Source organism: Mustela lutreola, chromosome 14 (assembly GCF_030435805.1).
Source record: "Mustela lutreola isolate mMusLut2 chromosome 14, mMusLut2.pri, whole genome shotgun sequence".
Lineage (NCBI taxonomy): Eukaryota > Metazoa > Chordata > Mammalia > Carnivora > Mustelidae > Mustela > Mustela lutreola.
This window is the reverse complement of record NC_081303.1, coordinates 38,258,781-38,272,747: the sequence shown is the minus strand read 5'-3', so window position 1 is coordinate 38,272,747 and position 13,967 is coordinate 38,258,781. Positions and strand designations below refer to the sequence as shown.

The window sequence follows — 13,967 nt, the reverse complement described above, 5'->3', positions numbered from 1 at the left end:
GGAGGTCGCCGGGCATGGTTTCCCCCTTGGGGGGTGAGGAGGCGGGAAAGAACACAAGGGAAGAGCCTTGGTCGCCCCAGAGAGGGTGCGGCTGGCAGTCAGTGGGCCTGGGCAAGTTTTGCTCCCAGCGTGGCGAGCACGCCCTCCTTCCCTGCCCCCCTCCCCTCCTACACACTGGCAGACGCATCCCGTGGCATCCGGAAACTTTGCACAGCGCCGTCTGACTGGGAATACTCGAGGTCTGATGGGCCAGGGCTGCCCTGGAATGCTCACGAGTGACCCCCAAGTCTTCCAGTTCTAAGCTCCTGGCCTGTGAAGATGAGCCCCTCTCAGGGAGGAATATCTCGGGGTGTGAGGGGAGTCACGTCTCAGGAGGCCTCTGCTCACAGGCTCTGGAGACAACGGGTCTGGTGGGCGTCTGTCCCCTCCAGCCATGGGGGCTGACCCTCTGCCCCTCAGCCAGATGGCTGGAGCATTGAGATACCATCTCTCCCTGGTAAGTCACTGAATATGCATGAGAGATAATTAAAAAGAACACAAGCCACACCACCTATGGGTACTCTAAAAGATGGCTTCCCTTCAAAGAGAACTTTTTAAAACTCTTTCAAAACAGCGACTACACATTCCGAGGCACAGAGAGGTCCAGCGGATCAAGGGAGTGCACACAGTTGGGCAGCAGTGTGTAAATGAAGAAGACGGGCCTCAGCAGTTTTGAAATACTGATGTGGCCCAGGGGAGGACCGCCTGTGGGGGTGGTCCTCACATGCCCTAAATGAGGGTCCAACTCGATGAGATAACAAGGCATGCACAGGAGACCAAGAGCCACGGACTTAACCAGAACGTTTCCTACTCAATCCCTCCTCTCCATCAGAACCTTCACGTCCAGACTGTCTGGGGCACAAGCGCAGACTGCAAGGTCAAGTCTCTGCAGCTTCCCATGTGGACGTACAGAACATCATTACAAAAGGGCCAGGCACAGTCGGTCCCTTCCAGACAGCTAGGTGACTAGGTGACTGTGCCGATGGGGTGGAGACGGTGATTGGGGGCGGATACCTCAGGGCGCCCCCAACGGTTCCGCGCTGCCAAAGCAATCCAGGCCCATCTCCTACCCGTTTTCTAAGCGCTCGCTAATGGTGGACGTATTTTAATTTCTTCCAAATGCAACGTCATGGCAATCCCTACATTTCTTTGTTTACTCCTTAACAGAACTGGAGGAAGAGAATGAGCTACAAACATAATGCCCTACACTTACAGAACACCATGGGTTTACATTGCGCCTTGCCTGGTGGGCGTTAACCCTGCATTGTGCGGACCAAGCAACACGGCGGCGCCGCAGAGGAAAACGAGCCTCCCAGGGCCCTGCAGCTGGTGAGCCAAGCTGCCGCCAGGCGCGGAGCTCTGGGCTGGACGGTGGGCGGTGGGTGGGGAGTGAAGAAGAGACACACGGTGGTCGGAACCCAGCCTGCACGGACATGGGATTTTATTAGAACTCGGAGCGCAGCCCTGCAATGATCAGCGTCAGAGCCGGGAGCGGGAGGCTGGGTGGGCTGGGGGGCTGGGCGGGCAGAGGAGCTTGGGGGGCAGACAGGCTGGGGGGACAGAGGGGCTGGGGGGCTGGGGGGACAGAGGGAGCAGGCTTTGCTTTCCTTTATTTCTCCTTTGGGAGGTGGGTCGTTTTTTCTGCATCTTCTTCCTGCTGCCTCGGCTGTCTCGGCCCGAGAGGAGCCTATGTCGGATGCGTCAGTGATGTCCAGGGAACCGGGGAGGGCTCCCCACCCACAATGAGACGAGAGCCCCCCAGTTAGGGCAGAGGCAGGGGTTGCCCAGATATCCTCCCGGGGTGGAGCTCCAGTGGCTCCCACAGGAGGAAGGAGTGGCCATCACGGGCCCCCAGGCTCAGGCCGCTCTACCCCACCCTCCGGGTTCAGCTAGGGCACACAGACTTAGCATGGCGTGATCTACTGGAGCAACACAGGGTCCACGCATCTCAGGACGCATCTCAGGGGGATGCGTGTCCAGCAGGGACCAGGAGAAGAGTGAGAAAGGAGCACAGTGAGCACGAGGCATCCTTGGGGGGCAGGGGCAGGTGGGGGAAGCGTGGAGGCTACAGAACCCTGTTGGCTGAGCTCCAGCCTCAGCCGGGGGCTGCAGAACCATTGTCCACCCTGCCGCCCTGGCCTCCAAGCCCAGGGAGAAGCTGGGCCCCTGCGGGGCACCAGGAGCCAGTGAACAGGCTGAGGCATTGTGCAGCCCAGGGGGGACAGGCCAAAAGGACTTGGGGCCCCGCAGCCCTCTGTCCAGCTCACCTGGGAAGTTGGTGTGGCCCCCAGAGGTGGAGCCCCGCATCAGCGGCCATTGAACAGGACCAGGTCCCATTTGTGTAGCTCCTCGCTACTCAGGGAGGCTGGGGAGAAGTTGCAGATCTCCAGCCGGGAGAACTGCTCCAGGAAATCCAAAAATGACATCCTGGGGGCAGAAGGATCAGAGGGCTCTGGGTTCACAGGGCAGGTTCCAGGACAGAGCAAGGGACCAGCTCTGACCCTGTCATGTCTACGGGGCCACTGTCCAAGTCCCTGGCTACCGTTGGCATCTCTGTTTCATTAGAGAGCGCCCCTCGCACGTCTAACAACCAGGCAGAGGGACAGAACAGTAAATGGGCCCCTGCCACCGGGGCCAGGCACCTCAGAATCTGCAGAGACTTAAGTCCTCCAATTTAAGTCTGCCCAGCAGAGATGTCCCTAAACCATGTCATGTTCAAGGGATGTCCCTGTCATCTGTCCTAGCCCACCCACAAAGGAAGTCACCCTGTCACGTGGCTAAGCCCAACTTGCTGAGATGGGATTGGTGCTCTGCCTCATGAGGGGGCGGGGCAGCAGAGACAGGGACACATGCAGTCCCTGAGGTCGGACAGCCTAAGGGTGAAGGGGGAGAAGAAGGACACCCCCAGCAGGAGCCACATGGGCTTCCTGAAACCCTGGTTGCCGGGGGAGTGAAGCCGCTGGGAAGGACAACTTCCTGCAGATGGTGCTCACCAGAACTCGCCATCCTCCGCTTTCTTATCCAGCTCCGCCTTCTGCCTGGGGTCTATGTCATTCCACTCTGGGGCACTGGAGGAAATCGTAAAAATTTAAAATCTTTAAAAAGAGAAGCCAAGGTAGGTCATTTGTGAAAGGTTCGCTGCAGCACACAGGTTCCTGAAGCTAGACGGCCCCCGGAGGGCGGAGACGGTCATGAGCCAGACCCTAGCAGGCCGGCAGTGGTTGGGGAGGGGGACACGCATCCCGGGAGGGATGCGGACCGACGACATGGACCGCAGTCATGCAGCTGGGACATTGCCTTAATTTCACTGCCAGGGAACCTTCATTTCTAGCTGAAACTGCCACACGCCGTGACAGGGCTGCAGGTCCATGAGAAGATGGATGAGGCTGCCTGTCAGGCGTGCACCCCTGGTCCATGGGCTGGTTGTCATTCTGGCTCATCCCTCAGGTGAGGACCCTGGGGGAGTCAGACACTCTCTGGGCATAGGTGCATCATCCGTTTCCCGAGCCGCCAGTGACAGCCATCAGGCCCAGTCGGGCAGCAATTTTCCTGAAGTCGTGTCACCCGTGAGGCCTCCTGTTATGGCCTTTCCGTGGCAATGGCCATATATGTCATAGACGTATATTCAAATGACGTCTCCAGCCTCCTGCCTGACCTTTACCAAGCTCGGTCTCCTGAAATAAGTGTGCAGCTTCTAGGAACCGAATGGTATAAAAATGTCCCTTCCCTGGATGCCTTCAGCAAACCACGAACTCTACCCTCCCCCAGGAAAGTCCAGCCATACAGGACCACAGGGGTCATGCAGGAGGGAACCCAGGACGCCTTCAGCTCAGGGAAACTTTCACCCATCAGACCCAAATCTCAGAATGTTCTTGCTGTAAACAAAGATTAGACAAGTTAGAGAATTCTGGATCTGAATCAAATCTCCCAATTGGGTTTTGAGCCTAAGACAAATTTAGATTGTTTAAGTTAACTGGACATTGGGCTGACTTAGAGCTGTGGCTCAGAGACCCAGTGTCCTCCTGCCCCACCGGCTGCTACAAAAATGGTCCCAGCTGTGTCTCCAGCTGCTGGAGTTCAGCCCTCACCCGCCGACACCACCCCCCTTCGCACCTGCCGCAGCCTCTCAGAGACTGGGCCGGGAGGGGGGGATTGTCAGGGAAGGAGATGGGGTCACAGAAGCCCTCTGGGCAGCTTGCTAAAGAGCTGTCCGCTGAAATGGCCAAAAGTCAGAGCGTTGATTTCGTTCTGCGGGGGCGCCCTTCCTGGGCAGATGGTGGAAAGGAGGTTTCGGGTTTCGCTCCAATGCCGGTAGCGGAATCAGCGTCTGTTGCCCTCGGGACCTACCTCTCTCTGTGGCACACACCTGAAGGGAAATGTGCGGTGACTGGCCACGTCCTGCCATTTTGGCGGGCAAGGGCGGGCACAACAGGGCGTTACCCGAGTGCTTAGGGACACCCCATTTCCCAGGTGCTTCCTCAGTGGCAGGAGGCCTGGGTGAGGGAAGCCTGTCTGCCCCCCCCCCATGACCTTGTCAGGAAAGAGCAAGCAGCCCTCCCAGATGCCCGCTGCTATCTGCCACCAGCTGGCCCCTAGGGCCGGATCCTGCTTCCTCCACTGGGCACTGGGGGCTTGGCCTTTGTCTGAGAGACGGTCTGCAGTGGGAGGCGCGGGATCTCACGGGTCTGGCCTCCCCTGGCAATCACCACTGTGTGGCAGGTGGGAAACAGGAAAACATTCTGGAGACAGAGCTGCCAAGCCTGCAAAGGCCAAGCAGAGACCCAGAGGCCAGACTCCAGCTGCCTGAGGCGTGCTTTGCTCAGCAGGAGCCCAGCAGTTCTCCTTCCTGACCGGCTGCTGGGCTCCGAAAACACAGCCGTGCTCACGGGGCCCCAGGTTTCATGAGCGCTGTGTTTTGTGAGCCGCCTTTCCACAGCACGGGGTGAGGATGGGGACCAAGAACCTACTCGTCACTCCAAGCCCCTGTCCACTCCACTTCGCCCCACGGGTTCCGGAGTCTGATCAGCTTCTCGGGACGACCCCGGAAATTTACCTGCAAGGTCCACATGCGGAAGCACCTGAGCCTCTGGGCTCCCCTGCCCGGCGCCCCCGCGTCCGCAACCCCCCACCACACCCTCGTGACCGCCTCCCTCCCTGACCCCTCGCATCTGCCCCACACCCCGTGCCTGCCCCCCACTGCATCCCCACGTCCACCCCCTACTCCCCGCGTCCACCCCCTGCCCCAGGCCCCCACACCTTCCCCACAACCCCGAATCTGTCCCATGCCCACCGCCCCCGCGCCCCACGTCCACCCCCAGCCCCAGGCCCCAGCACCTCCCTCACGCCCCCACGTCTGCCCCCATCCTTGCGTCCTCCCCACAGCCTGCGACCCCATGTCCACCACCACCCCCCGTCTGCTCCCTGAGGACTTGCACTTTCCAAATGTCCCCAAAGAGCCACACCCTTGTTTTAACACGTTTTCCAGATATGGCCAACTGCTCTGTTTTCCACAATTTGGTTTGTTTTCCACAAACCATGTGTCTGGCTCACAAACAAGTTCGTGTCGGCTTTCACATGCACTCAAATTTTGTAATTGACTAAGACTCACTGAGCTCTTAACCCACCAGATGAAATGACAATAAGCCACAGAGCACGGTGGCCAGCGTTCGGGGAGTACCCTCTGGAGGAAGCACACATGGCACCAAACACTGCAAACACACCATCACTGCCCTGAAGCCCTGTGGCTGTCCCAGGAGCTGGGTGCCGTGGCTACCTCTCTGGGACAGCTCAGGAATCCTAGATGCAGAGGGCGCAGGTCACTGAGGTCAGGACATGGTGGAAGGGGCATGGGCACCCAGACAGCATGTCGGCAAACACACCTGGAAGCTCACACTTACTGCCTTCCCCACTAGAGCCCCCCGTGTTCACATTCCGCACACACACACTCACACAAAGGATGTCAGGTGTTGGGTGTCCCACTCCCCTCCGTGTCCTCCGTCATGCCCTCGCCCACACTTACACATGTGTGTTCAGTCTCTGCTTGGGAAATGACTTTACAGAAGAGCGTGTTGGTGAATTACAACACTCATGGGTTTTCATATACAACAAAAACTGAGATCCCGTCTCATTTCCCTTTTTGCTTGGCCGTCGGGAAGCCCAGAGCAAAGCTCATTTTTCGAGGGCAGCCCTGTCTCTCGCCTGCATTGTCTGGTGGATTTCAGTTTCGTGTTTTGATTGTGTCTGCACACGTCACTGTAAGTCACTGCAAACACTTTTTCCAACTGGGCAGAATATAGTAAATAAACGTCGTGAAAACTACAGCGCATGCTTTCTGCTTGGGTTGGAGAGGAAGGAGCAGCACGGCTCCTTCTCCATTGGGCCTCATCCTGGGGGAGCCGACATCACTGCCTTTATCCCCTTTGGGGTCCTACGGGTTTCCACCTGTGCACACGCACCTCTTAACCCACATAGAAAATCTAACGGACAATCTTACAACCTCCTCCAAAACCACCCTCCCACCCCAAGCCCGTCTCATCTGCATGTTGCTGGAGCCCAGGGAGTTGAGGCACAGACAGACAGCGGGATCCATCTCCAAGGGGGAAGAGTCCAAAGGGCCCATGAGCAAGAGGGACCCATGCACGGGTGGCGTCCTGGGCAGCCAGGGAGGGACCTCAGCAGACGGGAGGCTCTCTGTGGTGACCTGGATGCATGCAGTATCACAACCTGCTACCCTCCCCTCTCCTCCAGCTTTTACCTCTTGGACCCCAGTGATGGAGTAGGCGTGACTCTTCACCAGTTTCTGGCAGGTGGTGGCCTCCGCTCCTGCTTCAGCTGCACTGGAGACCTGGTTGGGGATGAAGTCCACAGAGGATGGCCCTGACCCTGACCCTGACTCTGACCCCGTCGGGGCTGGCCGCTGGGGGACACTGGGGTGCAGGTGCAATGGTGACCTCGGTGACCTCTGAACAGGCCTGCAGCTCCAGGCAGGCGCCATGTGGCTCGGGGGCTGGAGCATGACTTACAGGATTTAAATGCCACCAGACACCAGGGCGTCACCTCAGGTCCCCGAATGACTCCCTGCCGCTTGAAGAAGGCCAGTTATCTGGGAAGGTCGCACTGGGCCAGACTGCTTCTCCCATGTCTCCCCCTTCCTCATCCGCAGGCCCCCCTCTAGGCCCCCCATCATCTCCCCACCAGGCAAACCCTCGAACTGAGATTTGGCAGAGACGTACTGTTTGCGTGCCCAAGGCCACCAGGTCAGGGAGAGACAGGGGCAGGAACAACACGCCAGCTCCAGTGTCCATGCCACCCCTGGGCCCAGACCACCAGCCCCCCCACCCAGGCAGCACATGCACCCTGGCTCCAGATCCGCTCCCCTTCTTCTCAGGGATCTCCAACTCCATCGGGTACCCCCCCACACCCACCATGTATCTGTTTCCTAAAGCTTCACGATCACTGAGCAGGGAAGGGGCAGCAAAGGTGGGATGCTGGATCCAGGGGTCAGGTCTCCGTTCTTGGGCCATTCCCTGGCACTGCAGACTGCGACTCCCACGATGTACCCACTTGCTACCCACTAATAAGGTCTGGGACCCCTCCGTCCCCAGACTTGCCCACAGTTCAGCCCCAGATGCTGCTCTGGCCCCTTCCCTGCCATGCAGTGGGGAGCAGGGAGACTCACGTCAATGGAGCAGGCCAGCAGGGACCCCGCGCGGAGGGCCTTCCGGATGATCTGAAACAGGCGGGCTGGGGGCTTCTTCAGGTCATAAAACTCAGAAATGCCTCCAGTGAGATCCTCAAACCCCTCCACCGTGGACCCTCCAGTGAGAGCCTCATACGAACCATTGAGCCTGCAGGGAAAGAAAAAATGTGTATCATCTGCAGAGGAGGGGCCATGTGGGCTGGTGCTAGGATGCAGAGTGGGCTGGAAGATAAGAGAGGGCCCTTTGCCAGTTTTGCTTTGGGCTGACAGGGAGCTCTGGCTACCTCCCACCAAGCCACACACCCCCACCTCCAAGTCCTGTAGGAAGCCAAGTGCAGACTTCCCAGCACGGACCCTGGCTTCCTGGGTTCCTGGGGGTTGGAACCCTGGGCAGCCGTGGGTAGAGAGAGTGCCCCGGGGGCTCACTCTGGGAAGAAGGCTGGAAAGGTATGGGGTTGCAGGACAGGGTAGGCGACACGCATCAGGAGAACCCACAAAGAAGGCTTCCTGCATGGAACTCCAGCAGAAAGGGGGCGGTGAGAGCTGGACGGGGCCTCAGCACCGAAGTGCATCTGTTCCTTCCTCGTCATGGTTGTTTGAAAAACTCACCTTAACCTAGGAATTGACTTTGAGATTTGAAGGAGGAGAATGGGGAGGCCCCAAGAACCTGTAGGGCTGACCCCCCCCCCACCTTGATCCACACCTCACGGGGGCAGGGCTGAGCCGAGAGCTACTGGCCCCGGTGTCCAGGTGCTGGGGGGACTCGGCCAGGCACCCCGGGTTCAGGGTGGGGCAGGTGCCATCCTCGGGGACTCAGGGGTCTCCCGGCCCTGTACCACTTACTCACTTGGCGTAGGCCTTCTCCAGCAGAGCTCCCCAGAACTCGCTGCCCGTCTCTGAGTGGAGGAAGAGCAGCTCCCCATCCTTGGTGGGCAGCCTGTCGTCCACGACCACTTCCACCCACTCGCCATACTGCCAGAACTGGGGGGCAAGGGACATGGGGCGGAGGCCCCTCAGACATCACCCCATGTGGAGGGCCGAGCTCCAAGCCCCCCCAAGAGCAGGATCTGCGTCTTCCATCCACACCCACCGGAGAGGCCAGAGAACACAGGACACGGGGCATCCAGCGTGTGAGTGATAAGCAAAGGCGCCCGCGTTGGGGGTCTCTGGTTTGGGGATGTGGGAGGGACCCAAGCCCATGGGAAGGATTCCCAAATGACACGGTCAGAGCAGCGCGGGGGGCTGACACATGGAGTACCTTCCTCTTCCTTACAGTCTTCTTAACAACGTTTTCTTTTCTCTGACTTGCTCTCTGCTAAGAACACAGTGTATAACCCGCTTGAGCTATGAAACGTGCTTGACTCCACTGTTTATACCCTCGGGAAGACTTCAGGTCAGCAGCTGGCCATCAGGGGTGAAGAATTGAAGAGACGCCAGATTTCTGGCTGTATCCCGACCCCCGCGTAGCTGCAGGGTCACCATGGGCCCCAAGCACCGTACCTGAAAATGGAAGATCCCCGCGTAGTTCTGCTGGAAATCCTGGCCCCCGGGGACCACGCGGCGAAGCAGCCCTTCATTCAGGGTTAGGGAGGCAAGGGCGGCCAGCAGCCAGCAGTCACCTGCACCCAGTCACAGGGACACACCGGTCAGGCCTGCCGCATGTCCCTGCCCAGTCTGACATTTAGCGCCCTGCTCCGTCCAGCCCACGTCACCTCGCCCCCTTCCAGGTCAGATGCCCCATCATCCTCCCATGTCTGAAGGTCACGGGTGGCTCCTGCTGCGTCACTCAAAGTCCCGTCCTCAGGACGGGATGTTCTCTGCCCGCCCCTACATCACAGGACCCTGACCACTCCACCCCTAAGCACCAATGGTTGGGGTGGAGAGCGCAAAGAAAGAAGACAGGGCGGATCCCACTCATGTCTCCAGCTTTCATTCCTTTGCTCCCACCAAGAACCTGCCCTCCAGGCAAACTCTGATGCCCTGGCCTTTCCCCTTGGGCAGTGGCTGCTTTGTTCCCTCCCCCAGCAAGACCTCACGGCTCGGCCACCTGCTCCTTCTCTCCAGCCACGAGTCACTCTGTCTCTTTGTGTTTCCTTAAGACCGGACAGTACCTAAGCTCTGTGCACCGGGTCACAGCACCCACCCGAGCAGCCGCTACTGAGTAGCGCTTTGGCGGCCTCCCGGGGTGACCTCCCGGGGCCCTCCAGCCAGCAGGGATGTGGACTCCTGGTCTGGCACCCCCAGCAGGAGGCTGACACATAGGGGGGCCCGGCTTGATGAATAGCAAGTGTCCGAATGACTCGATGGATTTGTCTGGAACAAATGCCCAGTGGCCCCTGTGTGTTTGCTCCTGAGTCTCCCAGTCTGTGGGAATGGGGAGCCCAAGAGGACATGCACTAGGCATGACAGCTCCCATGTCTGCCAACATCTGCAGCAGGAGAGATGGCGAGTGACGGTTCCCAGCACAGGCCCCGGGGGGGATCTGACAGAGTGACCACTCTGCAGCCCCTCCGACATCCACCCCGCAGGACACACGCATCCTCGCAGCCCCTCTGATGTTCTCGAGCCCGGCTGAGCGGTCTCCATCCACCCACCCAGAAACTCCTCACGCATTACAATTCAAGGCACGGAAACTCCACGTCCCTCAGTTGCTGACATCAAACAGGGCTGCCCAGCTGGAGGAGCTTAATTTTCTTTTCATCTGCCTCACTCAGGACACTGCACAGGTCCTCCTGGCACTCGGGCAAGCGCGGGGCTCCAAGGGGTGGGTGTTTGGATTCCTGCCAGGGACTGTCAGGCGTGAGTGGACTGTTGGTTCAGGAACACATCCAAATCAGCACATGCCCCTTCAAAGTCCTCTTGGGGGGATGGACTTCTATTCTGCTGCTCAGAACATTTCAGGAACTTGTTTGGGGACCTGCCTTGAAGCCTGTGGCACAATCGTTGGGTTCTTCTCCATAGGGACATGGCTTTGACCTTGGACCATAGTTTTAATTGCCAGAAGCAGCCAAGAGGTGTTTGGATACAAGAGGCTTTTGGTGGCGAGTAAGGTGGGCAGAAAACCTGGGAAATACCTTGATGGACGAGTCCCTCCTCGCCAGCCACCTTCCAGTCAGATCTGGCTGTGGGTTAGAGTTTGGATTAACTGTAGAGCTAGAATGGGGGGGTCCTGGGTCACTGGCCTCTGGGAAAGTCAGGGAACTACCTAAGCTTTGTTCTTCCTATGTTTTATTTGGGTAATACAAGTAATGGGTTTAATAGTTATTAAAACAATAAAGAGATTTTTTTAAATTACACTTAAATAATGACCCCCTAGAACCTTCCCCCCTCCACCCTAAGGCCTCAGGACTTCCAGTAAATAGCAAACAAACCCGAGCCCTAACAATGAGGGGCTCTGGTTTTAAGTCCACCAAGAGACAGTCATCCTGAGTTAGGCTTTCTTACAACAGAAAGTGCTAAATCAGAAATTCCCTTTAGGTCTGAATACCTAGTGTTATTATAAATCATAGGTAGCAAGAACTCAGGGTCCAGTTTATTGGGCAGTTCCTAATTGCCAAGGGGAGAAGTAGAGCTGCCCCTGGGCCACTTGCTGAAGGACAGGTGAGGGAAGCAGGGACAGAGATGAGGTCAAGTGCTGGGATCTCTGCAGTAGCCCCTTTATGAGGCTGATCAGTGACAGGAGCAGGAATAACAGTTAAGCCACTACTAGGTTGAAGACGAAGCCTAAGCGGAGGGCATTCATGGGGGCTGTGAGGGTGGCACAGAGCCTGGAGGCAGAAAGGAGGGGAGACGGCAGCCTCAGTGACTTCTGCATCCACTGATGGCAAGGAGATCCAGGCAGGTTGGTCCCTCCCCAGAGTGGTGGTGGCTGCAGGGTTGGGCCTGGGAGCTCCCTAGGGAGAACAGGCCTGACGCTGCACAGTTGTACCCCCCTAGGGCCACCCAGGACCCCAAGGACAACTCTGGCATAAGTACCAGCCAGCCCTGGAGGCTGTGATTTATAAAAAGAAACGCAGGCTGGGTCTTAGATCTGCTTCTGGGCCCAGAGCTCCAGAGAAGCTAGGTACTCCTCTTCTGCACAGTTCTTTTGTTATGTTAACGAGGTGGCTTAGGAAAGCCCCTAGGTGACCCAAATGGTTGCCAGGAGAACCAACCCCAGTGAATGAGTTGGACATTTAAGAGCCATCTCATCCCCTGACCCTGGGACCCATCAGCAGTGGTGATTCCTGATTCCATCGGGCCTCTGTCATGAACCTTCAGAAATACCCAGAGGCCGGGGCTCACAGTGCTCCTTGGCGCACACGTGCAGCTTTGGGCAATCAGCGCCCCTTCCCCAGACCTCATCCCATGCCTCTGCTCCATCTGGCTGTGCCTGAGCTGGATCTCTGGGAGGAACCCGTGCTCTGGGGAGTGAGATGTTTCCCAGCGACGGGTCGTGAGGCCCTCCATCTGCAGCTGATGGGTCAGAAGCACAGGGGGCTGCGGGGGAGGACAATGGGAACAGGAGCCTGCGGTCTGAGATATGGGGGGACAGTCTCGTGGGACTGAGCCCTTAGCCTGTGGGTCTCACACTCTCTCCGGGCAGACGGCACCTCATAACTGAGTGGGATCACAAGACAACCCCGGGAATCACCCAGGGGATCTCTGGCCTTCCTCATGTCTGAGCGCCATCTTGGGGAGGCTGGAGACGGGCCGGCCTTTAAGAAGTAAGAAACCACCCAAAAAGGTGAACCAATGAGAAACACTGATCCAAAAGAAAGGGGAACCTTTCGGAGACAGGTTGCGGTCAGCAAGAGACAGGCTGCAGGCAGGGAACTGTCCAGGGGAGCAAGCAACACTGTGCCACCACACGTCCAGCCCTGACATGGATGCTGATCTGCTCATATGGGCTTGTTTGTCAAAATCCAGCTTCGGTGTGCCCTGGGGTTCACAGGCCAGCGTGATTCGGCTCTGACGCCTGCACCAAGCCATCTCAGGGTGACCACCAGGCCTCCTCCAGGCCCTCCGAGCCCCATAGCTATACCACTCTTCCTTCCCTCTAAACCGTGCCACCGCCGGGCCTCATCCCTGCCTGCACCCCTGCAGAGGCAAAGCTGGACACTTCTGACCTGGGAGACAGCAGCTGGATTGGGTTCTCAGGGCCCCAGGCTACAGTCCTGGCCTCCTCTGTGGCCAGCCTCCATCCCACGGATGCCCCTCAGCCCTCTGCCCAGGTTCTTCCCAGGGAACAATGCACCTAGCCCTACCCCATCGCAGAGACCTGAGCTTTCCTCGCATCTATGGAGGCCGTGCTGATGGGGTGAGCTGTGGGTCCCCCAAGGAGACGGAGCAAGAAGAGGCTGGGACCAGCACGGTGCCCCTCCTCAGCCCCAGCCCTGCGGACCCAGGGGGCTTCTGTTTGGCCCATGTTTCCCAAAACACATCCACTTAGCTCCTGGTATGGAGCCAAAGCTACGCTCTCCTCTGGCAGAGGCCGAGCCCCACAATAAGAGGGCATAGGCCCCATTCTCCACGCAGCTGTTGGGAGCAATCGAATCTTCAGCATCACAGATTTCCCAGGCTTCATGCACCTAAAATCACGTCTCCAAAGAAAGCCAGGCCCTGGGCACTGGCCAAACACTACCTCTGATGGTTGCTAAGGGGCTCCCGCCTCTGGGAGGATGGCCTGGCTGAGCAGGAGGGAGCCAGACGCCCACCAGGACCACTGCTGCCACGCAATGGCCAGCACCCCCACGCAACAGGACAGCATTTGCCACGACCCTTGTTGTTGACAGCGGAAAAGACAGAGCTCTGTGGCCGCCTCAGCTGACGGGACAAGGAGCAGTTCAGACACACGGGGCAGCGGACATCCAAGGATGGGAAGCAGGAAGCGGACTTGTCCCAGCACAGCTTCCCAGTGTCTAAGGTCATGAATTCAAAACAGTAGTAAAATAACAGCAAGCAAGAGTAATGAACATGTTCTAACCCCGGAGGAGACCCCACTGTGTGGTGTCAGACGCAAGCACTCTGAACGCACGTTGTTGGCGGCGCATCCTGTCTCCCCGAGGGGCACCCGGCACTGCTCTCTGATGGGGAACCCTCACCCACCACACAAGGCAGCCTGGCTGACTCACGGCACTGTGACTCGGCACCTCCAGCACCCCCGGCACCCCCACACCCAGGAACAGCCACATTTCCACTGCCAGAGCCTCGCTCCCGGCCACAGGCCCTCAGCCCCCCTTCTGCTCCA

At 58.4% G+C, this 13,967-nt stretch overlaps 1 protein-coding gene across 1 annotated transcript in view; it reads right to left on the bottom strand.

Annotated features, from left to right (window-relative positions):
• Positions 1-13,967, bottom strand: part of LOC131814452 (calpain-8-like) — an 80,426-nt gene that overhangs the window by 58,023 nt on the left and 8,436 nt on the right. The window contains 8 exon segments of the mRNA XM_059145392.1: positions 2,307-2,348; positions 2,351-2,466; positions 3,033-3,107; positions 5,007-5,092; positions 6,794-6,883; positions 7,718-7,886; positions 8,586-8,719; positions 9,239-9,357. Coding sequence (XP_059001375.1) covers positions 2,307-2,348; positions 2,351-2,466; positions 3,033-3,107; positions 5,007-5,092; positions 6,794-6,883; positions 7,718-7,886; positions 8,586-8,719; positions 9,239-9,357 — 831 coding nt within the window.